The sequence below is a fragment of the Oxyura jamaicensis genome, chromosome 2 (assembly GCF_011077185.1).
Source record: "Oxyura jamaicensis isolate SHBP4307 breed ruddy duck chromosome 2, BPBGC_Ojam_1.0, whole genome shotgun sequence".
NCBI lineage: Eukaryota > Metazoa > Chordata > Aves > Anseriformes > Anatidae > Oxyura > Oxyura jamaicensis.
In genome coordinates, this window is record NC_048894.1 from 132,062,864 (window position 1) to 132,082,555 (window position 19,692).

General features: G+C 33.5%; 1 protein-coding gene across 2 annotated transcripts in view; it reads right to left on the reverse strand.

Annotated features, from left to right (window-relative positions):
- Positions 1–19,692, reverse strand: part of MMP16 (matrix metallopeptidase 16) — a 201,544-nt gene that overhangs the window by 16,603 nt on the left and 165,249 nt on the right. For both annotated transcript variants that reach the window (XM_035316408.1, XM_035316409.1), the window contains 2 exons: positions 11,548–11,686; positions 3,167–3,317 (listed from right to left, as the gene is read on the reverse strand). In XM_035316408.1, the coding sequence (XP_035172299.1) occupies positions 3,167–3,317; positions 11,548–11,686 (290 nt within the window). The remainder of the gene's footprint in view (positions 1–3,166; positions 3,318–11,547; positions 11,687–19,692) is intronic.

A 19,692-nucleotide genomic window follows, 5' to 3' on the forward strand; every position in this document is an offset into this window, starting at 1 on the left:
ATTGAACATCTTTTAGAATTTACATGGGGAATGAAACAACATGTAGAAGTAGCAAACAAAGATCTGAAATCAATACTACTGCAGATAGTTATTACTCATGTCCTGACTCTGCAATTCTTCAGCTTTAGCTTGCATCTTCTCTTTCCACATTTGTTTGTTCTCATTTATGCGTTCTCACTCTTCACTGAGTTTAATCTTCTATTTTCTAATCTCAGTTTTTATCTACATTTCTTATCAATTCTTACCTTTTCCTCTATCCCTCTTTCCCAGAACCCCCTTTTCTTTCTTGCTTAATTCCATTCATTTTCATTTCTTCTCTTCCAACCTGGAGCTCTTCCAGTGAGCTCTATTTACTAGCCTCTATGTTTTTCCACGATGGAAACAGGCAGTCCTATAGGACTTTCAAACATATATGTTGTCATTAAAAAACATGTCTGAGGACACAACCAGTACATACTTGAAAGCCCTGAAAGGGTCTTTTCAACATTGATGAGAAATCCTATTAGGAAAAGACTGATCATGATACTATCTTTTCAGTCTGTGCTGGAATTATGAGCATGTCCACAGGGCAAGGAAAAGCCTAGTTCTGTCTTTCCTTGGCATGCAAAATGTTCACAAGCAGACTCCCCAGTGATGACTTGAATGATTTGAGCTTTAACAACCATATAAACTGTGTTACAGTAACTCAAATACTGATAGAGTAACAGGGAGAAAATAAATGAAAATGCACTTTGTGGTTTTGTAAAAGTATAGGAAAATATTTGCTAAAACGTGTTCTTTCCTCTAGTTAATACTGTTTACTTAACAATATTGTAAACTACCAGACAACTAAGCTTTATGAATGAAAAAAAATATATATATATTCATTTAAACTAAAAAGTGCAAAAAAACACTCACACAAAACAGGGTCATAAACAAGGCCAAGTGTCAAGAAGTGAATCTTGTCCTTTTTCTAAGGAGAGGAATAAGAGTGGGTAAAATGTTTTTCTGCCCCTCTTTTGCTTTTATAGAATTATTTGGAAGACTTATCTTTTGTGTGTAAATGGATCACTAAAAGTAATAATAATGATCATCATTTCATGAGTTAGTTTAGACATACAAGTATTATAATATCATTTACTATTTGAACTTCTAAATATTTATTTTTTAATTTTATAGATAAAATTTGATGCTTGATATTCTATTGCTCAAACTGCTTTTTATTTATACCATTGTTCTGGCAAATTTAACTCTGTCTAGATTCTGCCCTGAAGCTCCTTTCCTGAAGATTACCATCAAAATAAGAGTACATGTCCTTGAGTTACATAAGCATGAACATTTTTATTTTGATACTAGCATAACATTTTGTTTTCCCTTCATTACTACCTCCTGCCACTAAGCAGCTACATTTATACCTTTCTAAGGATTAGATACAGCCCTATAGTAGATATATATGTACTACTAAAGCCAGCAGAATTCAACTCTAACTTTATAGAAAATAAAAAATTGTGATATAAACAATACGCATTGAGAAGCTTAGTGGTATATGGGTTTATTCCCACTGGTGGTCAATATCCCATAATAGCTCAATTATCTCTGCAAGGTTCATGTTCTTCCATCATCTTACATACTGTAATGCATTTATATCATGCTGAGTCTCATTCTGCTTGTTAGCTCTAAGTTGAAACTTCTTTGTCAACATATTTTTTTTTTTCTGAAGGTTATTTTTATGTTATTAAAATGTTATTACCTATTCTTATTATCATTTAGCAAACTATTACTTATAAGTAACTGTTTGTGCATGGAAATATAAAAGGACACTGCTGAATAAAGACTAAGGGAAGTGCAGGTCATGTAAGATTTCTACTGGAGGTGGGAAATTGTTATCTGAAAATGAACTTACATGGAAAAAAAATAATAAACAAGAAAAAGCAAATTATACAGGTGTCTTTCTTCATTAAATTTCAAGCACCACTAAATTTTTACTTAGTTTCTACCTTCTTTACCATGAGTTGAAGAATTATTTTTATTTAAAAACAAACAAACAAACAAACAAAACCTTTACCAATACAATTGGTTGTGGCAGTCTGTAAAGCAATATTGTATTGCTAAAAGATGATTGATATAGTGTTATCTACTAAACTAATAAATTAAAACTATTCTATATAGTTCATTAAATTAATTTCTTAAGACATCCAAGAATACTATTAATGTCTCACAATCCTAAGTACCACACAGTAAGAACAGCAGCAATCATACTTTTAACAATACTAATATAAACATTAAAATAATTAGGAAAGAATAAGTTTTCTATTGGTTTATTAATTGTTTATTATTATTGGTGCCTTGAGCACCCAGAATATATTAATTAACAAATATAGTAACATCCTGAACTTATAAAATCCATCATTCAGATAACTTGCACAGCTTCAAAATCTAATGGGTTTTCTTGACATTTCTATAAAGGAGAAAAATATTCTTTCCTTTATTTTTGCAGACAAGGAAATGAAGATACGGAGACAATGAGTGACAAGTGGAAGTCAGTTTCAGGACTGGGGGAGAATTCAGATTTTAACGTTTTTCTTCTGTTCTTTATTAATCATAAAAATAAGTGTTCCTTCTGAAAGAAACCATAGGCTTTATTTAAAAATAATTCCTAGGGAACTGCTTAAATTGTTCTCTAGCTTCCTGTGTTAGCTGTCATTTTCCTTTCTTATCTCATTTTTAAATAGTAGCAACAAAGCCATTTTCACTGACCTTAAAAACCTTCAAATGAAGTGCTGCTTGTTTATGTGCTTAGAGTTTAGAAATAAAGATAAAAAGGAGGTAAAAATGCACATAAGACTAAACACCAGGAAACTACCCAAATAAAGTGAGAGTGCAAGCTAATTACATTCCTCGGGATATTTCAATTTAAATTAGTCACAATTGTGACTTGCCTGTTGACTTCTAAATCATAACTTTCCACTGGAAAGAGACACCTCATTTCAGTATGCTAACATAATTATAATACAGGTTACAAGAAATATGAAAGAAGTATGGTCCTCTGTGAAGGAGGAATTAATTACATTCACAAAAACCACTGAGCTGTTGAAGTGGCTCAACTTCTTTAGAGAAATAACAGAAAAGATTAACATGCTAAGTCGATATCCACCAAGTTGCTTCCTTGAAGAATTCCTATACCAACCTATCTCCTTTGAAGAAGTAGGTTTTCCCAACATCTTCCCACCAAATTGCTGAATCAATACCATGGGAAGGAATTCCACTTCCAAGTGTTATCAAATCATGAGGATACCCTGGCTGGAGAGTAGTGTCCTTGAAAACCCAGAACTTGTTACCTGTACAAAAGCATATATATACACATACATATATCGGTGTTAGTCTTCAGAACTCTCAGTATTGAAATGAATACATTCTAAAGAAATAAGAAAGACTCTCATAGGGTACAGTAATTGTGCTAAAAACATTGAAATGAAAAATATTATATCACTGAAGATAATGCAAAATAAAATACCTCAGAAAATAAATTATATTACGGATACCTTGTATTTATAAAACATCTATTATCTAAAAGGACCACAAATAGGACCACATATTCTAATACCATCTATTCTATACCATCTACTGAGATCAAACCCAGAGTGAAAATTAAGTCATCTTTAAAGGTCTCTGTGAACAGTAATGTAATAAATTTACAGCAGTACTATACAATAGTATATAATGTTGCACAAGGAAAAAAAAAAAAAATGTTAATTTTAAGGCAAAATGAGATAAGAAAATATAAATAAAAAATAAAAAAAAGAAGTTCTTATCCTCATATAAACTGTATAGTTTTATGACTGTGTTCTTTTTCTCCTGAAAAAGTTAAATAACTTAGGCATAATATACAGGTATATTTTAAAATATTTTTCATATTATATACTCATAGTCATATCCTTAGTGTGGCCTAAAGACTGCAAACTAAGTTTCTGAAGTCCCATAGGTGAAAATGCTGTGCTTCTGAAATTAATGAGTGGTTGCCTTTAGTATCCGTAGCAATAATATTTAACCTTTGGTTTTGCATAGTGGATCTTTGAAAACCACACAATTGATTTAGTATATGATGATAACACAAGGTAGTTGTGTGATGCTAGGTGGTATGCAAATGTCTACACAAACCTCAGGTTACCTAATCTGTCTTAAATATCAGTTTAGGCTTAGTGCCTCCTGGACAGCAATGCTCAGTGGTTGCATCCCTACTGTTTCAGTTACTAGCTGAATATATTGCCTGTCAAGCAGTAAGCATGTCTACAAAAGCAGAATCTGCAACAATATTTTCTAGTATAGGCTCCCCTGTACCTGCTCTTCTTCCTCAATGAACACTTCCATAACTCTAATCATCAAATTGATTACCTCATATTATAAGCCTTTAGACTAGCACTATCCCCAATAATTCTGCTGTCTTCCAGACTCTTCCCTAAGGTCTTTTAAACATACTGTGCCTCCTGACCTATTTCTGCAACCATCTTTTCATTTGTACATATTTACTTTCTTCTAATTAATCTTCAAAATACACATCTCACCTGTGTCTTTTCAGTAAAAATTTCTCTTTAAAACACAGACATCTCAGGCTGAAAAAAAGTAATAAAGATCCTCCTATGACCCCTAGAAATAGGGAAAATGGAGCGTAATCTGTGTTTCTGAAGAACTTGCTTTAGGGCCTCTCTTTTTGCTTTATGTTATCTAGGCCACAGGGACATTCTTTGTAAGCTAGACTATAGCCTCCATTACGTAGAAAACATGCTTATTTTCTCTTTAAAGGACTTTAAAGAACTACCTTCATCTGTGTTTCTAAAAAGTGCTGCTATTTGTAATAGCAACACTGAAGGAGAAGGTTCTCTGGTGTGATGTAGACCCTTCTGAGTTACATTACAGAAAAGTCTAGAGAAGGTCCATGAATACTGGATTGGCCTATTGTACATGTATATATAGCCTTATTGGTTATTTCATCTTGGTCTGTCCAGTGTTATTTATGATGATGTTTAAAATTTAAGGGAAAACAACAACAACAACAACAACAACAAAACACAGGTTGGATGGGGCTTTGCGCAACCTGATCTAGGGGAAGGTGTCACTGCCTGTGGCAGGGGGATTGCAACTAGATGATCTTTAAGGTTCTTTCCATCCCAAACCATTCTGTGATTCTCTGGTAAAATATATTTTCCTCAGACACTTTTAGAAAGAGATCCTAAAAGATAAAATCATGGCTGCTTATATTAGTTATTATATTTACCTGTAAGGCTACACAGACTTAGGAGGTTAAGGCAATGTGCTGCATAATTATTTTATAAGGAAATCTAATATCACTCCAAAGACATAGGATCAGGTGTATGCCAGAGTCAACAAGAGGGAAAATCCAGAACACTGTTTTGCAGTTGTTTTTATATTTTAGCTATCACTCAGTGGTATTAAATATTTGCTTAATAGGAAGTTTTCTTTATATTCCTGTTTGTACTGTAGTGATGTAAAGCATGCTTTCATTTTATCACAGTTTTAATTAGGGGAAGGGATATGGTTTCAGTCCCTCCCGTGCTGGGTTTCCAGAATAAATTTTTTATCAACTTCTTTACAGCTGCTTGCCACCCACTTCCAAACAGACACTACAGTTTGCTCAACAGATCTGTCTTCTCCCTCTGTCAGTTGAAGGAAGAGAGGGTTGAAGTACTGAAAATAAAAGGGACAGAGAGATCTAAGAACAGTCATGAAAAGCTAGGTCTGTATTGACCTAGGATTAAAGTCTGTGCTAACCTGACATTTACCTTTACTGAGATTCCCTACAAAATTCACTTATATAGGGTATGATGATAAGGGTGAGCATCTCTAGCCTTTCACTGTCTCTCTCCCATGTGGTTTATCCTTCTGCCAATTCAGATGACCAGACACAGAAGGCTGCAGATGATAATGGCAGTTTCAAATGCAACAGTAAGAGAAGCCATGTATTTTGGACCTTTGTAGCTGGTACTTATGGTATGAACAACAGATGGCATCCAGTGAGTGATATGAAGCCAGCTCATTTCTGTTTCAGAAGATCATTCAAAATGACAGCTGTTGCACAGCATTGAGAGGCATATGCTGTGATGTATGTAATGCCATTACCTTTTCCTGTGCCTCACAAGGAATAAAAGTAGTCAATTGTTAGGAATTGATCATTATCGGCCATACCCAACAAGTCAAACTCAGCTATTAACAAGATCAGGTCACAGCAAAACAAAACAGCGGTTGATTGCACACTTTAGTGGACAGCAGTACTGAGCAAGGTATCTGTTACATGTTCAAATAATAATGAAGTATTAGCAGCTAAAGAAAGGGAAAACATGACATAAGTGAGAAATTAAATCCTTCTTCACAAAATTTCTGACAGGAAGTGAATTGCTTTGGGGTAAATAGACAAAAGGTAAATTTAACTTTATAAAATACACTGTCAAAAATGGAGACAGTAGGGCATTGAGATCTTTAACATATGTGGGAAAGACTTCTATTGATTCTAACTGTAGGGCACTGAGTTTAACATTTGCATTGGAAGATATATTTAGTCTGCTGCAACTCTGTTGATTGTTAATGGGAATGTCTGTATATAAGAAACCCAAATGTTCCACCTGACTGCCCATTTCAACTTTTTTTTTTTTTTTTTTTTTTTTCCTGTTTAGCATCTGTCCCTCAGCTGGAAGAAAGTGGGTGGCTGTTAATCAGAGAATTTCAGAAAAGTCTCAGCAAGAATGAGAAGCTTTCAAAACTCTGAACCAAATATTTGGAGTTAAAGCTGAAAATCAGCGGAAAAGATGCATGACTATAAAGAAAATTAACTCATTTACTTCTAAATGATATTTATGTATCTTAAAATGTACTAAACACAAACCCGCAAGTCAGTAAGCTTTCATTTGGTTCATATTTCTCTTCCACAATTACATAGTCAATACACCTCATAAATTGTGATTACAATCGAAATAAAGAATACATAACAAGACTAAAATAATTATACTTTCAACCTTCTTATACATAAATAATGCTTGATCAGTGTCCTACTCTATGTCCCAGACAGAAATTAGCACTGTATTTATTTAACAAACTTGTTTTTCAAGGTCTGCTTGGTAGGTTTGTTATTCTCACAGTGCATATAAGCACCACATGTTTCATGAAGTCTGGCCAGCCTTCAGAATGTTTCATCTCTCTGCATTTATTCCCTAATGTAAAATCTAATATACCAACAAACAGAATGGTAAGGTCACAAGCTGAGAATGAAGCAAGTGACAAAAAAGTCAAAATGTCTTACTTTTTTCGGTAATGCTTTGTTAAATATCATCACTGTAGGAAAACAATTGAGAAATATGAACCGTGACTGCAATGACTTGAAGTTTCTAAGCATCTATCTTTGACATTCTTAAAAAATTACTGGAAATAAAGGCTATCTCTATTGCAATGTTTCTCTTAAAATACCAAATATTTAACTCCAGATAGTCTCCAGACTGACAACTGCAAACAATTATGCAGATTTTAGAAACCATAACCATTACTTTTTAGCATCAGAATGCTGAATGGTTGTGCTCCAGGGTTGTCAGCAACCAAGTTAAGTTTGTTCATGGTATATGCAATTATAATATCTGTACTGCAAGACCTGTGCAGGATATAGCATATAATCATCATGTGCTATGATGAGCCAAGATTATAAAAACTTTTAGAACTTCTATTCTGAACTGGTTTCTGTCTGAAACCAGTTAGAATTTGAATATCTAATTCTGGAGGATTTTTTCTCCAGTTACTATTGTTCTTAACTTCAGTCTTGCAAGCCAGGCTCAAGCATCTTCTCACTAGTATCTAGTGAGAGTTACTATTTTGGTTCCTTTTATCTCATTTTCTTTTTTCCCCCATCATGTCTCTGGCACTTCTCTGCTCCATTATCCAACACTATAGTAAATCTATTTTTCAAAATAAAGTTGTCAAGCTGTGGGATAAGTGCAGTAGAAAGTTATGATGGTGGCACTGGTACTATGTTTTACAGCAGCCTTTCTATTGCTACATTTGGTTTACCATAACATTCAATAGCACAGATGGCTTGACAATTTAATTTTTAACACTATATAAATTCTCACAGGTACGGAGAATAAATTTTACTATTCACATTTCCTCATGTATTTTTTTTTTTTTTTTTTTTTAAATAGTATAGTTCTGGTGCCATCTTATTATCACTCACCATAGACACCAGCAGTGAATAAAAACAAGAATGTAAAAAACTGCTTTTTATAAGCCACTGTCCACCGGATTGTTAAGTACTTTATGAGCATTATGAGGTACAAGGAGGCAGGCCAAGTATCTTAAGCTACACAAAATGAGCAAGTATCACTTTATAGCTTTGCACTACAAGCATGCCACTGAATTTTTACAATTATTTTACCTTTTATAAATAATTAATAATAAATATTAATGAAAAAAGTATATGAAATTAGTTAAATTTGTAAAGATAAAAAAATCAAAACCAAGGAAATTTCAAAACCAAAGACCCTTGATCCAATAGCCTTGAACTTTATTTAGCTATATTTTCCATGGATATCTAACATATTATGTGTGATTTCATATGCTCCTCAAATATTCTCAGAAGAGTAATGTAGAGCAGGTATAAACATACTGGAAGATTTTTAATAGCACAATAAAGTAATAACTACATTTCTCAAAAGAAAATATTAAGCTACACGGATGTTTCAAATGATCATAAATAAATATTCCATCGTGAGTTGCCATCCCAGACTATTTGCATATGGCTCATATTTTATAACATAGCTCCCATTTAAAAAAAATATATATATATATACACATTTAAAATATTTTTATACCTGTACTATTTTATATTTCTACTAGTATAAAACAGAAGCCTACTAATACAAATACAGCTGTTTACACATAAATAAGAAAAATATAATACTAATTTAAAATATATATATATCAAGATCTAAACTTTCTTTGTCATTTAAATCAACTATTTCAAACTTGAGGTTTGCTGTCTCAAAAGGTAAAGATTGAAACAAATTGAATCAAATCAAATTCAATTGAATCAAATAGGGTAGAATTAAATCAAATCAAAATGAACTGAATTGAATTGAATAGTTCAGTTGGAAGGGACCTTCAGAGACTATCTAGTCCAACTGCCTGACCTCTTCAGGGCTAACAAAAGTTAAAGCATATTATTGAGGGCATTGTCCAAATGTCTCTTGAACATTGACAGGCATGGGGCATCAACCACCTCTCTGGGAAGCCCATTCCAGTATTTGACTTCTGTCATGGTAAAGAATTTTTTTTCTTATATCTAGTGTGAACTTCCCCTGGACCAGCTTCATGCCATTCCTTCATATCTTGTTATCAGTTTCCAGGAAAAAGGGACCAGCACCTCCGTGTCAGTTTCCTTTCCTGAAGAAGTCATAAAGAATAATAAGATCATCTCTTAGCCTTCACATCTCCAGCCAATTTGGAGAGTGTTTTCTGAGCACACTGTGATGTTAAACTCGTCCAAGCTTGGTGATGGTATTCACTCCATTGATTCTATTTTTTTTTTTCTCTGAATAATGGACATAAATGTCATCTTAGATCTGTGCTTTGTGAACACATCTGTATGACAAACTTCAGATTTAGAGCTCTTACTAGAACTTACTTGGTTTCACCATTTTTTTACCATTGGTAAATGGACCTACCACATAGGTAACGTTCTATTTGCTGATCATCTCAGCAACAATCTGCTTGTCTATTGGTAGCAACCTTGGGAGGAAGACATATACTATTTTTCCAGGAAGAAATTTTGTAAGGGAATGGAAGAAATGAGATGAGGGTTGCTACCTCCAGACTTCTGCAATCATGTTTCACAAATCAGCTGAGATCCTTGGTTAATGGGAATTTTCAAGGACATGTATAGAAAAGACACAGATTAACCTACTGATTCTGTGGCAGCAGGAAAACATGAATTACACTGGTGGACAAACACCATCAGGTAGATATTGAAAATCATGAAGAACTTAATGACAGAGAAGCAAAAATTCAGGAAAAAAAAAAAAAAAAAAAAAGAAGAAGACAACAAGAACAAAGAAAGGAACTTTGAATGAAAATCAAGTGGAAAAATAGCTATAGCAAAATACAAGTGTATGATGTCATCTATAAGGCACAAAATATCTAGTCTGAACTCAGATGACACTGGGGATGAGGAAGATGGAAAAGAACATAGTTTTCTGACTTATAGGAACACCATCCTGTTGCTTCTGTTTGCTTTAATTGATCTGGATTATTTCATTTCGCAGGTAAAAAAAAAAAAAAAAAAGAAAAAAAAATCCTCTTAGCCTGTCCTGTTGTTTTGTTATCTGTAATGTACAGATTGCTGAATCAACCCATTCCTCCAGGGCCTAACACAAGTCAGTCAGCATTGGATAAAGATTTAAATAAAAAAATATTTTTAGGTAACAGGGCAGGAAATGAAAGGAAAGCAAGGGTAAGGCTAGCTTGATTATTTCTGCCTGAAGGTCAGGCAGTGGGGATCCCAGAATTATCAAGGAAGTGGTCTGACATGCACAGAATGGTTCCTTTGCTCTATGTAACAATGATGAGCAAAGGAGAACGTACAGAATAATCAGAATAATTAATGTTTCTGCTTTTAAAAAAAGGATTCATTTATATTATAACAATTAAAAAAACATTTTTTCTACCTTTTTGTGATAAGTTAACAAGTGAATCACTCACAACACAAATAAAAGCGGACATTTTACAAATACCTATGAAGTTTCTTATTTATTCCCCTAAAATATTATATTATAAAACATATTTTACATGTTTTTCAGTCTTTAATTGCTATATAGGTATTTATTTATCATATAGGACAATACAAATTTGTTAATTTTGCTCATTAAATCTAAATTAGATTTAAATCTAAATTAGATTTAAAGAACCACTGATTCTGGGAGTGAAAGTGAAAAGAATTATTAGCAATAATTCAATCCATACAACATTTTCTGGAGTTTATACTTTTACAAAAATACTTGATACATCTGTGAAAAATATATTTGTTATGAATTCATTTCCCACCTGAAATTCCTAACATCACAGTTCTCATATGAAATAAGTACAGTGCAATACAGAAAGATATATGTAGATCAGCTGCCATTTAAATATATATGTGCAAATATCATTTGTAACAAGAAAGAAGAGAAAGGAGAACAACATGAAAACATAGGCAACTGTGTCCATTCTTGCTTCTGATCCACATTTTCCAAATAAAAAGATTTCATCGTAGATCACTGCATTGCAATGTCTTGTATTTATGCTTCTAATTTTCTACAGGATATATGAGAGTTAATGATATGATACTCTGAAGAGTAAGCATAAACTAAAGCTGCAGTAGACAGCATGAGAAAACATAACTCATATACTCTTTAGTTAGCTACAAATTTCTAACATGATTTACAAACCATTAGTACAAATAAGTAAGTATGTTCAAAACAAACAAACAAACAAACAAACAAAAAAACAGTCAAAAGTATTACACAGTCAGGCTTTTCTTACCTTTAAAGAAGACAAAATTCCCATCACTGTTTTCATAAACTGCATCAATGCTGGGAGGCAGTCCTCTCCAGAAATAGGTAATCTGCATGGGATATCCATCCATAACCCTGTTGTTTCTGACTCGCCAAAACCACTGATCCTGGAAACCAAATATACACCTCTTACTATGCTTTCAGGCATTTGTATATGTTCAGTTGCTGTCCTGGAAATACTGAACAGCCTATCCTAGCATTTTTAGAGCAGAACCTTTGCTGTTTGCATAAGTATATTTGTATTTGCATGTGTCACCTCCCCACATTACCAATGTGTCAGAACTAGTTGTTCCCTAAGGTCAGAATAAGCTTCCCATGTGAACTCTGTCTGTGGTGCAGATAACCTTTGTCAGAATGTACAGAGTACTGTACAAGATGATGCAACCTTCTCAACATCATTCCAGAAAGGGACCAGACTTAAAATCTGCAGGCTGACTACAAGTGCTTATAGACTGAGCTGTATGTATACATGTGATCAACTAATTCTGCAAGTCATTTTTCTGCAGGGGCTCCTAAGAGTGAATGGTTGGTAGACTAACATTACAGTAGTGTAACTTGACATGCACAAAATTTAATATTACAGCCAGTTATAGGTATTAAATCCAGTATCCTGGTAAACTCTTATGTTGTTGACACTTAAAATAGCTTCTTCCTGTTAAGACATGCTATTGCTATAAGTGAGAATCATATTGAAGGTATATTGTTGAGGAATGAGGAATGTTCAAGTTGAGAAATTAGTACATGACACATTAGGTGGACTTTGATAAAGACAGCATTATTGTAAAAGCTGAAGAGGTACAACAGAAACAGTTCCAGTTGGCAAAGGAACTCTGATAGAATATTTCACTTTTTAGACACATTTTCACAGTCTTACAATATTAATATTATATAAAACAAAACAACCCCCCTTAAGTGACAAAGTGCTATCCTGTCAGATATCTGTCACAGTTGTTTTGCATGGCAGTTCAGCCTTCTTTCTGTACAGATCAACCTGCAAAGCAAAAGAGATCTGTGCTCTTGTGGGACCTGGCACAGCTTAGAGAGATTAGTATTTTACAGGAGCAGGCTTATAATGAACTGCATTCATAATCTTTCCTAACATGAGTTCACAACTCTGTTTAATTGTTCATCTTTACAATGATCATCAATTTATAAATCACCACTGAAAGTATTAACTATAGAAATACAAAACTGCTCAATACATACACAAAAATACATCTTAGTCATATGCATAAATGAATCTTAGATTGAAAGAGTTGTTTTCAGTTCCAAATTTCTGAGGATAACTTTTAAAAAATGTTTGAATAGCTTACACAATTTGAAAAAGATAATATTGATTGGCACTGAGTTGCAACTCTCTGAAAATAACATCACTAAAATCCCTCACATCTAGTTATTTCACTAGCAATAAAACTTTATTATATCTTACAGTCACACTAATTTTGTCTCATTAGACTCCTATTTACAATTTTGATTCCTTCCTTTTTTTTTTTTTTTCTTTTTTTTTTAAATTGTTAGTTGTATTAAAATGTTTTAGGAAGGTCAGCAAAACAATTTGTTTAGGATTAATTGATTAAATTCCAGTATGGGCAGAAGTGAGGGAATGCAGCTTAAAGATAAAAACATTTAGGAAGGCCTAATTGAAAAGTGTTCTCAATGCTGGAACAGATGTCAACCTCTGTTATTTGGTCATGAAGATAAAACAAAAGGGCTTTGAAAAATTAAAATTAGGGGAAATATCATCAAAACAGATGATTTGGAAGTATTTTTTCATTGAAATGGTAATAAACACTTGAAATGCATTTTTACATAATATTTTTAAGGCATCATCAATCTAGCAGTGACTTGGGGAAAAATGATGTAAGAGGAATTCTCAATAGGGCAAATAGTTCGTTCTCTTCTCCAAATTCCTGCAAAACTCTCAAAAGCCAGGTATTATCTCAAAAATCAGTTACTGAAGTTTAAAAAATTACAAACAAGTAGCAAGCTGCAGTGAGCTATTCTTTCTGATATGTTACTATCAGGGTTTGCCTGGGCCTGCATCCTGTATCCCGAGTCAGTAGAAAATTAACAGACAATAAAAACACAGGAAACATGCAATGACACCTCTCTGATAACAACTCTGAGAAAGGTGATGATGCCTCTCTCTCCCAGTCACCCATAATTTACGGTTCAGGAGGCTCCCAAACAAAATTTTATATTTTTGGTAATAATAGCACTTCACTGCTAAGAATTCCTTCCTAAACAAATGCAAATTTACAGCATCCACAACTATCTGCAGAAATAAATATATGACAATTTAACAACATGCAGTATGAAAAGCCATAAGCAATTAGCAAATCCACAGCTGCTCGCTGTTCTGCCTTCATTTGCCTTCTTTCCTTCTCTGTATCACCAACAATAGCAGCACTTTGATTGCAAGATCTAATCCAAGATCCTTGTCCCTCCGAGTTAAAATTACCTTGTAGACCAAATCCATTCTACAAACTTTCTGTTTGTTTTCAGGAAACCTTTATATATATTTGACCAAAGTTTGAAAAAAAAAAAAAAAAAAAAAAAAAGGATGTTCCTATGCCATTGCCCTTAATGTTTATATATTGCATCCTGAAACATAATTTTGAGCATACCAAGATCAGTTCTCTGATGAGCATTGGCAAAAATTCCCTGACTTCAGGGAGTTCAATAGAGTGGTACCAGCATTACAGGACCTGAGCTTCCTGAATTCCTTCAATATTTTTCTGTTGTCCTTAAATTGTATTACAATTTACAGTCTTCTAAGTACTGACTGAGAAAAGGGCTACCTGCTAGCACTATCCAGAAATTGTACCAAAATTTTAGAACTATTTGTTCACTTTATTATTAATATTATTAGTATTTTAATGAAATTAAGCTTGTTGTTCAAGTAGCTATTATATGATTTATTTTTATTTTTATTTTTTTCATTATGGTGTTCATTAACTACAGTGGTTACTTAAAAATGCTAAAAAGGCCTTTTGTCTCAATCAAGTGCTCTGAGAAGTTTATACATCCAGCAAGCTCATTATTTTTCTGGGATGTTTTCAGTTGATTTACATGTCATCATAATAGGAAGGAACAATGGGTTATTGCTCATAAGTAAAGACCCTTCAGGTTTTCACAACGTAGTTCCAAGCTGGGAAACCAGAATTAAAATTTTGGAAGGGAATAATCTTAGCATTTTTATGTTCTTATGTAAATAGAAAAAAGCAGGCACATTATTTGCCAATAGATGCATTTTTAGAGATAGGCAGAATGACAAGATTGAGCAAGTATCTGAAAATGTCTGAAAACAGAACTGGCAGTCTGGATCGTATATAAGAATGGTGGACATTGATAGAATAATGTGCTTATGTAAATTTAATTTTCCTGGCTGATTTTCATATGAAAATAACAGACCCAATGATTTTAGACTGCCAGAGTCCAAACTCGGGAAAACAAGCTGACAGATTCTAACATGGATGCAGAGCATGCCAAGGATCTTGCTGAGGTATCAGATAGGCTCTGTTTATAGAAATAATGGATCATTTCAGCACATATGACTAAACTTACTTATTTTTTCTTAAACAAATTTATATTTACTAGCAATTTTATCATCTGCATTTTGATAAACAGATACAAGTAATGAAAATGTATTTTGAATGCAGTTGGCTATTATTGAAATTGGAAAGAAGAATAGTCTTAGAGAAAGTGCATTCACTCTAAGAAAGCTCCTTTACACTCAAAGTAAATAGCCTGAAACAGTTTATCTGACAAAACACATCTTAGCGTATTTGGTTATATTGAATAAATACAATTTTGTCTCTTTTGAGAAATATAGTGCATTGAAAAAATGTCTTTCCCACTATATTGGTTTAATATACTTCTAATTACTTTATTTCCCCAGAACACATTAACTCCTGCAGACAGGTTGAACATATGACTTGTCACATGCATTGTAATTCCAAGCCTAAAAAACACATGGATTGAGTGCAAACTTTTTCGTGCCTTTCCTTGCTGGCTAGCAAATGCTTTTTTTGTAAGCATCTGTAGTTACCCAATAGCTCCAAATACATGGATCACTCACTTGCAGCTGGGATCTTGAATAATAAAGGATCATTTAATATTATAACCATAGACATGCTAAGTAAATTAAACTTAGACAATTATTCCCAGTTCAAAAAGCAGAACTGTAACAGACAAACAAACAAACAAACAAACAAAAAAATAAATTGAAAAGAGAGTAATATATTTAAGAATCAGAAAATGGGTATTGAGCAAGGAGATCCTAAGCTACTTCAGAAACACTATTATGGATAAAGAGAAAAGGTAGGATGAAAAAGCAGGAACAGTCACTCAGATTGACTGTTACAGAATTTGTTATATTTAGAATATAGGATACTTTTGAGGAAAAAAAAAAAAAGACAACAACATCTTTTAGAGAAAATAAACTGAATAGAGATTGTACATAAATCATTCTGCTCTCAGTAAACACTCTAGGTAATTTTTCCTGTACATATGTGGCTTTTTGATTAGATGAAGGGACTAAAATGTGTATGTGTGTATGATATAGCAAGTACCTTCTGCACAAAAGTATTTCTTTGTAGACAATCTAGAATGGAAGACTATTATAGTAAAAAAAATCTGTCTCATAATGCATAATATATAATACTCTTACAATAAACTTTTGTGTTTCGGTTATGACTGTGGTAAATTGTGTTCTTTGTGTTTGATTCTACAAATTCTCAAAACCATTCTATCTGATGCTGCTAAACACTTCTTCAATATTTTTTTTCCTTTTTTTTTTTTTTTTTTTTTTTTAAATGAATGTTTATGTCTGTACATCAATAAAGGAGAGTTTCAATCCCATTCCCTGGTATTTATTCTCACCTTAAAAATTCTTCATGTTCCTTAAGGGACAGAACTGATGGTAGGAGAATTAAAAGCAATCTCCAGATATTTTATTTCCATAAAAACAGACAAAACTAACTAACTAACTAACTAATTAACTTACTAACAACAACAAAACCACCACCACCACCACAACAAAAACTTGTAGAGATTTTAGTGCAAAATTAGTGGAGATTTTTTGTTTCTCAGAACCTCACTTTCTCACTCATCTCTGAACCAATAACCATGACCAACAGTAAAACATTAATGTGCTGCAAAATCTCTAAAGCTCTACCCTTTATTTTATACTTGATGAATCCCACCTAGAATTATTTAATGACATGTAGCACCCCAACACTGACTCAGAGATCTAAAATACACCTAATAAAAACTGCCAGGGTTTGGCTGGGATGGAGTTAACTTTCCCTGCAATGACCCATATAAGGCTGTGCTCTGCACTTGTAGCTAGAACAGCACTGATACCACACCATCTTTTTGGCCTATTGCTGAGCAAAACTGGCACAGCATCAAGACTCCCTCCATCTCTTCCCTCTCCCTGGCCCCCAAAATAGCCAGCAGGCTGGGGGTGGGCAAGGGGTGGGGAGGGAACATCACCAGGGCAGCCAGCTGACCTAAACTGACTAAAAATATATTTCATGCCATGAGGTATCACACTGAGCAATAAAAGCTGGGTAACGGAAAAGAGAAGGGGAGGTTCTTCTTATGAAAACCTCTGTCTTCCCGAACAACCGCTAATATGTATTGAGGCCTCATTTCCCAAGACATGGCTGAACATCTCTATCTAACTGATGAGAAGTAGAGAATAATATCCTTTTTCTCTCTGTTTCTGTGTGGCCTTTGTTTGTTCCCACTCCTTCCCCCCCCCCCCCCAGTCCCCCCTTCTCCTCCCTTTAATTAAATTATCCTTATCACAACCCACGAGCCTTTTCCATGATCCTTTTTTTTTTCCTTCATAATTTCTCCTATCCCTTCTTCCTTTAAAGAGGGGGAGTGAGAGAGCAGTTTTGGTAGAGTTTAGCTATCTGTCAAGGTGAAACTACCACAAAGAGAAAAACTATCCAAGGTGATACATATTTTTTAAAAGTACAGAGTTAAATAGAAGAAAAAAAAAAAAAAGGAAACTTGTTGAGTGATAACTTTTGTACCTACTTGGCAATGAAGAATAAGTTGCCTTTAAGCAGAAATTAGGTCTTGTGATGGTTTTACAAGGAATCTTAAAAGTCACTGTGGGTGCACAAGGAAAGAAAAGATTTAAGGCAGATGGTGGGATAGGTGAAACTGTAGGAAATATTGCAGCTGTAAATTATGATATTTTGACTAAAAATATAAAAAAATATGTAGAATCTCCAGAACTCTGTGAAATACCTTCACATTATATAGAAAGTACTGTATGAATTTCTGTTAGTCAATAATACTCTGACTTAATGTTAAAGTATATATACAGTGTTGTTACAGGTATTCCACCATCAAAAGATGGAATGAGATGCAAGACTGAAAAACTGAGTATCTATAGCTGCTAGAAAAAGAAGTTTTACCATGGCTATATTCCACGGGGATCACTGCTTGGCCTATTTAATTTCCCATGAAAAGGCAAATAAATGTGGCCTAAATCAATGTTAACTAAATGCTGAATTCCATTTAATATTGTAGGCTAATACTATTGACAAAACACATAAAAGTTTCAGTCTGGGTCATGCCTTCTCTCATAATCACACCATATGACAAAGTAGGCCTTTTTCAATGGAAGACTGAAAATACCCAGAAGCTATGCGAAGTTGGAGAGGCAAACTGAAAAATTCAGACAAATGACTATTGTAATTTCATTCCCATCTGAGAGTTGCAAAAACAGCACATGGTAAATAATAAACTATGATGTTTAGTAAATTTAAATTATTCTTCTACAGAGAAAGAAGAGTTCCAGTTATGTACAGAGAAAGATACCAGAGAACAAATCCTTTAGAAACTATCTTTCAAATGACTGTGAGAATGAAAGCTTCATATTACACACCTTGATATGTTCTATATGTATTGTATCCAAATAAAGATAAATGAGGAATATCCTTTACAAAATCTTGATCTAATCTCAAAAGGCACTTTTTCACATCTACTTCATCAGTTCATCTGAATTTCATGAGGGGACCCCGATGTCTGGGATCTGGGTCTAGGGGTCAATACTGTTTCTGCCACTGAGTCTTCAGCATGTGGTTTCACAGGCTTTGTTCCTACTCATTTGGTTATTTCTTTCATAATATCCATTTTCAACATTACACATTTGGAATTTATTACATTTAACTTAAAGGACAGGAATACGAAACGTATATATAATATATATATATTAAAAAAAAATATTAAATGCTTTTGAGTAACTTTTTGCAAAATAATTTTAATGGAGCAGAAGAAAGATATAGTCTAGGGGATTTAAAAGTAGAAAAAATACTAGCACAATTCAGCTATACTAATGAGTATTTAAATTATTATTTATTTATTTTACATAAGATTTGTGAGGAAATGTATAGATTAGCTGTACTTCAGTTCCTACTTAATTACACAGAAGAAAACAATTGGTTCTAGTGAGACTGGAATCAGACATTAAATGGATACTACCCATCTAGCTTGTTTTAGGAAACAATTAACTAAACAGGTTATTCTATACACAGACTGGATATTTTAGCTCAACTTATTATTAAGCCAATTCACTTTAAGAACAAACAATACTCTTTTAAAACTAACAAGGACTATAATAGATGAATGTATAATGCATTGAAGATGATTTATTTGAACTGGTAGAAACAATTTATCTTTCCTAATGAATTTGAGGTAACAGCATGGTTATAATGGGGTAACAATGTGTTCTGAGAAACCACTGTGTGAACTCAGACCATTTAACACTGCTCAGAAACACCTCAGCCCCTCCTATGGTGAGATGGTGAGATCCTGAACTTTTTGCTGGAGATGAGACCAACTCACTAGATTCAAACTGTCCTTCATAAAAATTAAAGCTATTGTTATGATGAACTTTTTTTCTTAAGAGTATGTTTATGCCAACCAAGTCCAAAAGTGAAATAGCTACTTGTGACTCAGAGTAGGAGTAAGATACTGGTAGACTTATGCATTTGCTGTTTATAGGAAGTACTGCATTGCACATGGCTTTAACTTTCCATCCTCAGCTGGACTGATTAACTGCTATTTTAAAAATAAAGCATTCCAC